The sequence below is a fragment of the Tiliqua scincoides genome, chromosome 2, assembly GCF_035046505.1.
Source record: "Tiliqua scincoides isolate rTilSci1 chromosome 2, rTilSci1.hap2, whole genome shotgun sequence".
Lineage (NCBI taxonomy): Eukaryota > Metazoa > Chordata > Lepidosauria > Squamata > Scincidae > Tiliqua > Tiliqua scincoides.
The window spans coordinates 135,033,237-135,043,752 of NC_089822.1; the positions used below are offsets into that span (position 1 = coordinate 135,033,237).

The window sequence follows — 10,516 nt, forward strand, 5'->3', positions numbered from 1 at the left end:
AAGAGGATTTCTGACACAATATCCAATCTGTGCTGCTAGTGAAGACAAACAAAAGCATGTGAGACAGGAATACATTAGGGAGGGTGGTTCTAGAACAAAGCCTCTTTTAGGATCCTTCCATAACTTCATAAAAAGAGTTGACAACTTTAAAACAAGCTTTGGAATATGGGTCGGATTTTTACTCACCGGTTTCTGCTCAGTTCATATTTATTATGCAGAAAGGAAGAAATCGTGACATGTTCAGGTTTCCAAATTGAACTGAACTTGGGGTGCTACTATACATCCTACATAGTAGCACTTTTGAAGCTACTCAGTTTCATACATTCTTGATTTCATCAACTTTTGCTTTATTTTAGAAAATGATGTACAGTGGTACCTAGCATAACGAATGCCTCGCGCACCGAAAAACTCGCAGAACGAAAGCGTTTTGCGAAGTTTGGTAACTCGCACGAATTTTTATGACCCGTGCTTCGCAAGATGAATTTTGTTTTGTTTTGGTTTGTCTTAAGGGGGGATCTTCATGCCAGTTTATGATCCTGTTCACCCTAGTAAGGGGAGGATCTTCATGTCAGTTTATGATCCCGTCCACCCTAGTAAGGGGAGGATCTTCATGTCAGTTTATGTAAGTAAGTCCCATTGTGCTTGCTCCCAGGAAAGTGTGCACAGGATTACAGCCTTCAAACTCCCCACTCAGCATCCCCCCCATCGCTCATTCACCCTCTCACTGCCCCATTTCCTTCACGTTTCCCCCCCATGATCACGGCAAAAGCAAGCAATTGAGTGCAGCTGCTCTGTCCTCCCCAGCTTAGAGCACAATCCTGTGCGTGTCTCCTCAGAAGTAAGTCCCATTGTGTTTACTCCCAGGAAAGTGTGCACAGGGTTACAGCCTTCAAGCTCCCCACTCCGTTTTTGAAATCCCCCCCCCCCGCTTTTGAAATCCTCTGTACAGTATGTATGCCTTTAAAGAGCACTTAATAAACACTTTGTAAACCAAATTTGACTTTGTTCTGACTTTTCTTGCCCATAGGAACGCATTAATTAAATTTCAGTGCATTCCTATGGGAAAACGTGCTTCACAAAACGAAAAACTCGCATAACGAAAGGACTCGCGGAACGGATTAATTTCGTTATGAGAGGCACCACTGTACTTTGGCTTCTGGTAGCAGATTACCAGAATATTAGTGGCACGCTGGATTCAGAGCACTTCGATAGAAAAACAAAACAGCATATGAGCTAGAGGCCAAGAAGCTTTAGTGTAAAATTAGGATTGTTGGCAAGTTCTGGAGAAATAATTTTGGAAAAAACAACTCAATATCATGTGACAGTGGCAACTACTTGTAGGTCAAACATGTCAGATGCAAAGGCCTGTCTGGGATCCAGGGTGTGAGATCTGGGTCAGGCCAGGAATTAAGTCAGGAAAATTGTACAAATTCTCCTTTGTACCATTTTTCCTCGCTCACTGTACTTCTCCTAGTAGTGGTCACTGACTGCTTTTCTTCCACCTCACAGCGCTTTGGCTGTTCATTGAGGAGCTCACTTCATGCATCTGCTGAAGTGAACTGCAGACCACAGACTCTTATGCTTTATAACTAGGTTTGTCTTGAAGGCAGTACAAGACTGTCTACAATTTTGATGAAACAGACTACCCCGCTGAAAGTAACGTACAACTCTTGAGATGTATATGCCAAAGTAAGCCAGCTCTTTGAAAGAGCTGAGTTTTGAAACAAATTCTTCCAAAAAACATTTAATGTCATTTTTAAGAATCCTTTCCAGAAAACTGTTTTTATTTTAATTACGTGGTTTGATGCAAGCATCCTTGGAACTGGGTTAGACACAGAAATCCTGTAACCAAGGAACTTGAAGTACAGAATTAAGGCCCAATCCTATCCAACTTTCTAGCACTGGTGCAGCCACAGTGCCGCTCCGAGGTAAAGGAACAAATGTTCCCATACCTTGAGGAGGCCTCTGTGACTGCCTCCCCACCACAGGATGCAGTTGGTACAGTTGTACCCATTGGTACTTCCCATTGGTACAGTTGCACTGGAAAATTGGATAGGATCAGGCCCTTAATCTCCCATAAACCTAGTTACTTCAATGGGTGTCAACAACTGAGTTAATAGTGTGAGCAGCTGTCAGGCTCTTAGGGGCAATGGAAAAACACAGAACCTACAAATGAATGAATAGAGCAATGATCCCTATTGTTAGAACGATTCTAACAAGGAAACTGTTAAGAAAGCAACAACAAAAACTTCAGGATCAGAAATGACTACTTGATTTGGAAAGGCTTGCCGCAATATTCTGTAAGGAACTGGCAATCAATCTGATACTTTAATTACCTTTGGTGTGATTGACATACTTAGAAAAAGGACATCAGGAGGAACATTCAGAAAGCCAGAAGACTCTGGAGAGGCGCTAAATCTTGAGCTTTAATCTGATTGGACAACCCATTCACAGAGCCAACCAGGTTAAGACAGGGCAGGAAGGTTTCCCTCTGGTCGGACTAAAGAATGAGCTAAAGCAGTGGGTTCAGGGCTTACAGGCATTCTTTACACGTGGTGAGTGGGCTTTCAAGTTTAGAAGATAGGAAGTCCCATAGTGCTAAAGGAAGAGAAGGCTTCCATAAAGGTGGTATTAGGCTCCAGGGTAACACTGTATTAAGGCTGCAATCCTATCCGCACTTTCCTGGGATTAAGTCCCATTGACTATAATGGGACTTAGTTCTCAGTAGACAGGCATAGGATTGGGGTTGTGAGGCTGCAATCCCATCCACATGTTCCTGGGAGTAAGCACCATTGACTATAATGGGACTTACTTCTGAGTAGGCATGCCTAGGATGGGGCTGTAAGAGTACTGTTCAAGCCTGCTGAGCTTATTTTGGGCCTGATCTGGGAGATATGCGTACATAGAGCATACTAAGATGATGGCCATGGGTGTAGTGCATGTCTTTAAACACTTGCATCGTATACTATACAGTATGGCTGCTGTTGCTGCTACTACAGGACTTCTATTTCAATGGCCACCAGAAAGTACTGCATCGCTTTTTATTAGATACCGATTAAAGTGTTTTAAAACTTTGCAGCTATCTCAGAAAACTCACTGAAATTGGATTGGACGCTAGACCTGCTGAGTGTTGGACTTAGATCGAGGTTAAAATCCCCTTTCAGCCACGAAGCTCCCTTGAACCAGTCAATCTCTCAGCCCAGCCTACCTCACAGGGCTGTTGTGAGGGCCAAAGGAGGAATTGCAGTATATACATCACCCTGAGCCTCTGGCAGGAAGGGCGGTGGTATAAAAGTGTGGAAAATAAAATTCTTTACCATAGATGTGCCTAGAGTTATTAGGGTGCAATCTTAGGAACACTTCCCAGACTGCAAGCCAGTTTGTTTGAGATGTTGAGAGTTTCATTTTCAGAAAACCTCTGCAAAGGGGTGGGGCAAGGAGACCATTTCCTGCGGCCTGTGCATCTCGATCATAGAAGCAGTTTATACCTATGGGTGCTTAGTTAACTGGCCCTTTTCACCCCACCAGTGTCTTTTCTAGTGGCTGTCTGCTGATGTTCTTGTGCATCTTTTTCGATGGTGAGCCCCTTTGGGACAGGGTGCCATTTGACTTTGTAAAGTGCCTTGTGAACTTTCCATTGAAAAGCAGTATATTAATAATAATAAAATCAATTTTGAGATATGAATTTCTAAATGAATTAAGATTTTTGTTTATTTCTCCAGGGCCCCTAATTAGATATCTTTTTTTTTATTAAAAACCAGAGTGACTGCCCTGTCACTCCACCAGCCCTGTACTCTACACTTCTAGAAGCTTGTAGATCTTTGCACAGAAGGCAGTGAACGAGTGGCTTGCTTTAATATGCGCCAAACAACATAAAGAAGAATGTAAATATTTTGTTAAGGAGAAAATTGGGGATTCCTTCCCCCGCAATATTTTAAGGATAACACTTTCCCCAAAACACACCAATCAACATTTCAGACAGGAAAGAAACCTGATTATATAAAACAGGAAACAGACCAATTGCAAAGGACAAGTAAAATGTTTGTTTTTAGCGAATATGTGGTGGTAAATGTAAAGTGTTAAGGGATGTAAACATGGTTTACAGCCCAATCTAAGCACATCTACTCAGAGTTGGTCCCATTATAGTTAGTGGGGCTTACTCCCAGGTAAGTGTGGATAGGATTGCAGCCTTAACCCATTTCTGCCCAGCCCACAGGTGTACACATTTGATCCCTGTGGCATATATGCAAAGTTGGGCAGAAATGGCTTAAGTAAATCAGAAACGAAGTGTGTGGCTTTTTGGGTGTCGCAGATACAACCTGCCTGCCTGGTGTGCTGAAACATAATGGCATCCCTCAGCATAGATAGCACAGCTGACTATGCTGTGCTATCCCCTCCACACTTTCCTTGGAGTAAGCCCCATTGACTACAATGGACTTACTTCTGAGTAGGCATGCCTAGGATGGGGCTGTAAGAGTACTGTTCAAGCCTGCTGAGCTTATTTTGGGCCTGATCTGGGAAATATGCGTACATAGAGCATACTAAGATGCATAGGATAGGGTTCTAAGGCTACAATCCTATCCACACCTTCATGGGAGTAAGCCCCATTAACTATAATGGAACTTGCTTCTGAGTAGGCAGAACATAAGAACAGCCCCACTGGATCAGGCCATAGGCCCATCTAGTCCAGCTTCCTGTATCTCACAGCGGCCCACCAAATGCCCCAGGGAGCACACCAGATAACAAGAGACCTCATCCTGGTGCCCTCCCTTGCATCTGGCATTCTGACTTAACCCATTCCTAAAATCAGGAGGTTGCGCATACACATCATGGCTTGTACCCTGTAATGAATTTTTCCTCCAGAAACTTGTCCAATCCCCTTTTAAAGGCATCCAGGCCAGTCACCATCACCACATCCTGTGGCAAGGGGTTCCACAGACCAACCACACGCTGAGTAAAGAAATATTTTCTTTTGTCTGTCTTAACCCTCCCAACACTCAATTTTAGTGGATGTCCCCTGGTTCTGGTGTTATGTGAGAGTGTAAAGAGCATCTCCCTATCCACTCTGTCCACCCCCTGCATAATTTTGTATGTCTCAATCATGTCCCCCCCTCAGGAGTCTCTTTTCTAGGCTGAAGAGGCTCAAACACCGTGGGCTCTAGAGGTCCTCACGTTCTCCCAAAGAAAGCCACCGAATTCTAGAAGTGCGAGTCAGCCTGCAAATCCTGGCAACCTCCAGCAGCAGGCACTGAAAAGGAGCTTGGGTGAATAAGCAGTTCAGGACAGACAGATCTGCAAAACCGGTCCAAGAGCTGTAAGATTGAAACAGAGTTGCCTATAGTTGCATCCGTGGCTCTTTCCCAGTAACAGACACGCGCTTTAGTGCCGAGGCAAGATCAAGAAAAGGAAGTGATTTCCTCCCATAGATAATTTATAATCAACTCCGCGTCCTGATTGGCTGAGGTCTGTATGCATTGCAAGATTCGAAAATTCCCGGGCTTATCACAGATTGGCCAGATCTTCCCTCACCCCAGTCAGCATAACAGAAGGCGGCTGCAGTGGCTTTGGATGGCCATTTCATAAAACTAGAGCTTTGCCGCGATTAAGGAGTCGTGCCTGTGGCTGCTGAGCTGGCGGGAAATTTAAAACCACCATTGATTGAAAAGGGGCGGTGCAGGTAACACTTGGCAGTCTAGGGTTTTAAAATACTATTTAGCAATGCGATTTTAAAAATGCTACATTGCATTTTGTTGTAATCGATCTCCTATAGGTCTGGGGTGCAAAAAGAAAAGGGGGGGTGTTGATTGCAACAGTGCTTTATCCTTTCTCTGTAGGCTATTTTGGTGCTAAGCAACTCCCCATCACTTTTCCCATCCAGGGGGAAATCCAAGACACTTCTGCCAGTCGAAAAACAGCTGGTGCTACTATAGTTCTAGATCTGTCCACGTTTCAGATTCTCGCCGCACAGGAGACCCCAAATTGGTATTCAGTAACCCAGAAGTCCCATCTTTAATCGATACGATATCAGCTGCTTATTAGAACGATCTCGGTCTCCCCCCTCCCCATTTACTCTTGCACACACACCAGAACGATTCCTGTTACATATTTGTTAGCACGAGCAATCATGCAACTTTCCCAGCTAGCACAGGCTGCAATTCTCTTGACTTACCTGGGAGTAAGCCCCATTGACTATAATGGGACTTAGTTCTGAGTAGACCTGCATAGAATGGGGCTCAGTCGTGCTTAGTGGCAGGCAAGAAGAAGCCCAATCACAGCTCTTTCTTTGAGATAGTAGGTGGCTCTTAAAAGAGCCTTTTGGGTTCCGACGGCTCGAGGAGGCTTTCCAACTGCGAGGAAGCCTTACTTGCTCTTCGGCTTGTGACTCTCCGTTTTCTTGGGCAGAAGCACAGCCTGGATGTTGGGCAAGACGCCACCCTGGGCGATGGTCACTTTGCCCAGGAGCTTGTTCAGCTCCTCATCGTTGCGGATCGCTAGTTGCAGGTGCCGGGGAATGATGCGGGTCTTCTTGTTATCCCGGGCCGCGTTGCCCGCCAGTTCCAGGATCTCAGCCGTCAGATACTCGAGCACCGCAGCCATGTAGACTGGAGCCCCAGCACCGACCCTTTCGGCGTAGTTGCCTTTGCGCAGGAGACGGTGCACACGACCCACGGGGAACTGCAGGCCAGCGCGGGAAGAACGAGACTTGGCCTTAGCGCGAGCCTTTCCGCCCTGCTTGCCACGGCCAGACATCCTAAGAGCTTCCACCTAAGCACCCACGAGGCAAAACAGAGCAGGCAAAGAAAAGGGGCTCCAGCATTTTATGTAGTCCTGCGGATAGGAGGAAAGAAATATGATTGGCCGAAGAGCCTCTCAGACTGACAGCCAATGGGAAGCAGAGTTCCGATTTCGGTCGGTAGCAAGAGACAACAAGGACCCTGTTCAATAGAACAGTTTGCCGCCCTCCTTAATTACACAAGGGAGAGGGGACAAAGCTTCTTTTGGGGCCCCTTTCCTAAGGGGGAGGGGGTGAAAGAGTGGGGGGCGGGTGGCAGCGGGGCAGGCAAAACAGGGAAAACCAAACACTCTCCGAAGTCTCTCTAAAATCTTTTAAATATTGGAAATCGTTGCAGGAAATGAGCCTCATCCTTTTTAGGCTCACACTAGAATGGAAAGTGTACTGTGTGGACCAAGACATCAGCAGCAGCTGTAGTCCCACAGCTGAACTCCTATACACTCCTTCATGGTAAGTGGACCCACAAGCCAAAGAGCTACTCTAGCAGGGCTGTTTCCTCCCAGGTCTGAGGCTGTGTTTAAGCATCAGGTATGCATTCCTTAGCCTGGCACATCGCTTGTAGCAGCAGTCACCACTGCACACCCTTCCTAATGCCCCCTACATCCCATGAGGGCAGAGAGTCCAGGTGATATAGGCAAATGTAAGATCCCAGGAAATTTCTGGACCCCCTCCTTTGACTCTTGGACCCCCTTTGTGATCATGCGCCCCAGTACAAATGACTCCCTTGTACCCCCCCTCTCATGGGCTCTGCAAGGGAGACACCAAGGGCCCAATCCTAGCCAACTTTCCAGCCTTGATGCAACCTCAATGAAGACCCAAGGTAAACATTACCTTACCTTGAGGAGGCCTCCATGATTGTCCACCCACAGCAGGATGCAGTGCACCCTTCCATTGGCACAGCTACATTATACATACTGTACATAAGCATGCATAGGATACGGCCCCAAGGCATTTGTTTCTCATAGGGCATTTTATAGCTAATGCAAATTTACATGCTTATGCATGATTACATGTGCATTATTTGTTGAATGCATTTATAAAGTGGTGCCAAAATACAAAACAGGACCACCTTGTGTTTACTATTCTTTTTAGGCATGATTTTTTTCCTTCTGTGCAAATACAGTGCAGAGATTTTGCTTTCTAGCTAAAATATGTTTAGTGGAAAATATGCTGTAGTAGTTCATACAGTCACCAAATCCTGTACACATTGTTGGTCATTGGGCTCTTCTCTGAATGCAATCAATGACTCAAGGATTACTGTTGGAACGACGACAGAATAAAGAAGAACAGAGACTGATCCCCTTTAAAAATGATTTTGCTCTTTGGTAAAATGTGGTATCAGGCACCAGTGTTACTAGAGGAAATGTGAAGAGTCAGAACAAAACTAAGCATTGAGAAACAAAGGGATGGCCTGGGGGTGGAGAAAGGGGATTTCCATCACTAACAAAACTGAACGAACATCTTGTGTGTTTGCTTTTCGAAACACGGAAGGCGGCAAGTTTTTGCAATTAAATTCAATGTGATTGGTTAATCTGGAGGGTCTTCTGCTTCATTGGTGCAAATTGAAAACGCTTCGGTTCGGAAGAGGAGAGCGGAGAACAAAGGGTTCAGCCAGTAAGCCCCGCCCCCTATTTCAGTTTTCCCTCTGGTCGTGTATCCAGCTATATAGTGTCTGATCAGCTTTTTGTAACACACTGTTCTCGGAGGGAGTGTTAGTTATGTCTGGCCGGGGTAAAGGCGGGAAGGGCTTGGGGAAAGGCGGTGCCAAGCGCCATCGAAAGGTGCTCCGAGATAACATTCAGGGCATCACTAAGCCCGCCATCCGCCGCTTAGCTCGCCGCGGAGGAGTAAAGCGCATCTCTGGCTTGATCTACGAAGAGACGCGCGGAGTCCTGAAGGTTTTCCTGGAGAACGTGATTCGCGATGCGGTGACCTACACAGAGCACGCGAAGAGGAAGACGGTGACAGCCATGGACGTGGTGTATGCCCTGAAGCGCCAGGGTCGCACTCTCTACGGGTTTGGAGGCTGAAATGGTTGGCCGCCAGTGCAAGAAACAAAGGTCCTTTTTAGGGCCACCTACTTTGCATCAAAGACTGACTTCACTTTCAGTTCTATTAATAGAAACCTTTCTAAAGTAGTTTAATTGTGGTCGAGGTACTTTCCTATTTGAGCAAATGTTTGGTAGGTGGTATGCAGGACGTAGCTGGGTTGTACTTTCTCTTCCCCTTCTGTTTTTATAGGGAATCAAATAGCGCAATACCTATATGGGGAAAAGTACTTACTGGGTTGTAGTTTGCAGTACTGAATGTTTCGATGTAAGTAGTGGCTTTTCCAAGCAAGTGATTCAGAGCCCAATCTTATGCGTGCCTTCCCGGAAGAAAGTCCCATTATAGTAAATGGGGTTTACTCCCAGGAAAGTGTGGATAGGATTGCAGCCTGAGAGCCCAATCCTATGCATGTCTACTCAGAAGTAAATCCCATTGTAGTAAATGGGGCTTACTCCCAGGAAAGTAGATAGGGTTGTAGTCAAAAGCTCAGATCTATGATGAAAGCGGTGTCCGTCTGCAAACGTTTTTGGAGGCTTCCTTTCCTCTCAGTTGCTTATGAACAGGCTACACAGTGTGATCTAGTCTAGTGGAAGTCCGATTTCCCATACAATGATTTATGGAGGTGTGCCTTTCCATCAGCATTTGTAACTGGTTTTTCCCCAGTTAAGTTCTGTGTACAAGAACACACTTCTAGTTTTTAATTATTTGCAAAAAAAAAAAGACAGCATGCAACATTTTAAGACTGAGTTTACAGCTCTTTCACTGAAAGAGCAGATGGCCCTAAAAAGGACCTTTGTTTCTTGAACTGGCGGCCAACCATTTCAGCCTCCAAACTAGAGAGTGTGACCCTGGCACTTCAGGGCATACACACCGTCCATGGCTATCACCGTCTTCCTCTTCGCGTGCTCTGTGTAGGTCACCGCATCGCGAATCACGTTCTCCAGGAAAACCTTCAGGACTCCGCGCGTCTCTTCGTAGATCAAGCCAGAGATGCGCTTTACTCCTCCGCGGCGAGCTAAGCGGCAGATGGTGGGCTTGGTGATGCCCTGGATGTTATCTCGGAGCATCTTTTGATGGTGCTTGGCGCCACCTTTCCCCAAACCCTTCCAGCCTTTGCCACAGCCAGACATCCTGCTCCTCCAACACCGAACAGAGCGAATTGTCTTTCAAGTGGGCTGGTGCTGCTTATATCTTGTGGTGAGGGAGGGAAAGGGGAAATAAAAGGAGAATTAGAGATGGCAGGAAAATTGAATGAGTTCTTTGCATCTGTCTTCATGGCAGAAGACCTCAGGCAGATACTGCTGCCCGAATGGCCCTTCCTGGCCAAGGAATTAAGTCAGACAGAGGTTAAAAGAGAAGATGTTTCAGACCTCATTGATAAATTAAAGATCAATAAGTCACCGGGCCCTGATGGCATCCACCCAAGAGTTACGAAGGAATTGAAGAATGAAGTTGCTGATCTCTTGACTAAAATATGCAACTTGTCCCTCAAAATGGCCACGGTGCCAGAAGATTGGAGGACAGCAAATGTCTTTAAAAAGGGAAAGAGGGAGGACCTGGGAAACTATAGGCGGGTCAGCCTAACATCTATACCGGATAAGATGGTGGAATGCCTCATCATTCATTTCATCATTTCACATTCATCATTTCATCACATTTCATTATTTCATCATC

General features: G+C 45.8%; 3 protein-coding genes across 3 annotated transcripts; 1 reads left to right on the plus strand and 2 right to left on the minus strand.

Annotated features, from left to right (window-relative positions):
- Window positions 1-6,360: 6,360 nt before the first annotated feature.
- LOC136640150 (histone H2A type 2-C) lies at window positions 6,361-6,750 on the minus strand. The gene has a single exon (XM_066615034.1). It carries the CDS (start codon window positions 6,748-6,750, stop codon window positions 6,361-6,363), a length of 390 nt encoding a protein of 129 aa, XP_066471131.1.
- Window positions 6,751-8,511: 1,761 nt separating this feature from the next.
- Window positions 8,512-8,823, plus strand: LOC136641480 (histone H4). The gene has a single exon (XM_066617303.1). The coding sequence runs from the start codon at window positions 8,512-8,514 to the stop codon at window positions 8,821-8,823; it is 312 nt and encodes a 103-aa protein (XP_066473400.1).
- An 852-nt stretch (window positions 8,824-9,675) lies between these two features.
- LOC136641455 (histone H4-like) lies at window positions 9,676-9,972 on the minus strand. Its single transcript, XM_066617256.1, has one exon. The coding sequence runs from the start codon at window positions 9,970-9,972 to the stop codon at window positions 9,676-9,678; it is 297 nt and encodes a 98-aa protein (XP_066473353.1).
- Window positions 9,973-10,516: the final 544 nt, after the last annotated feature.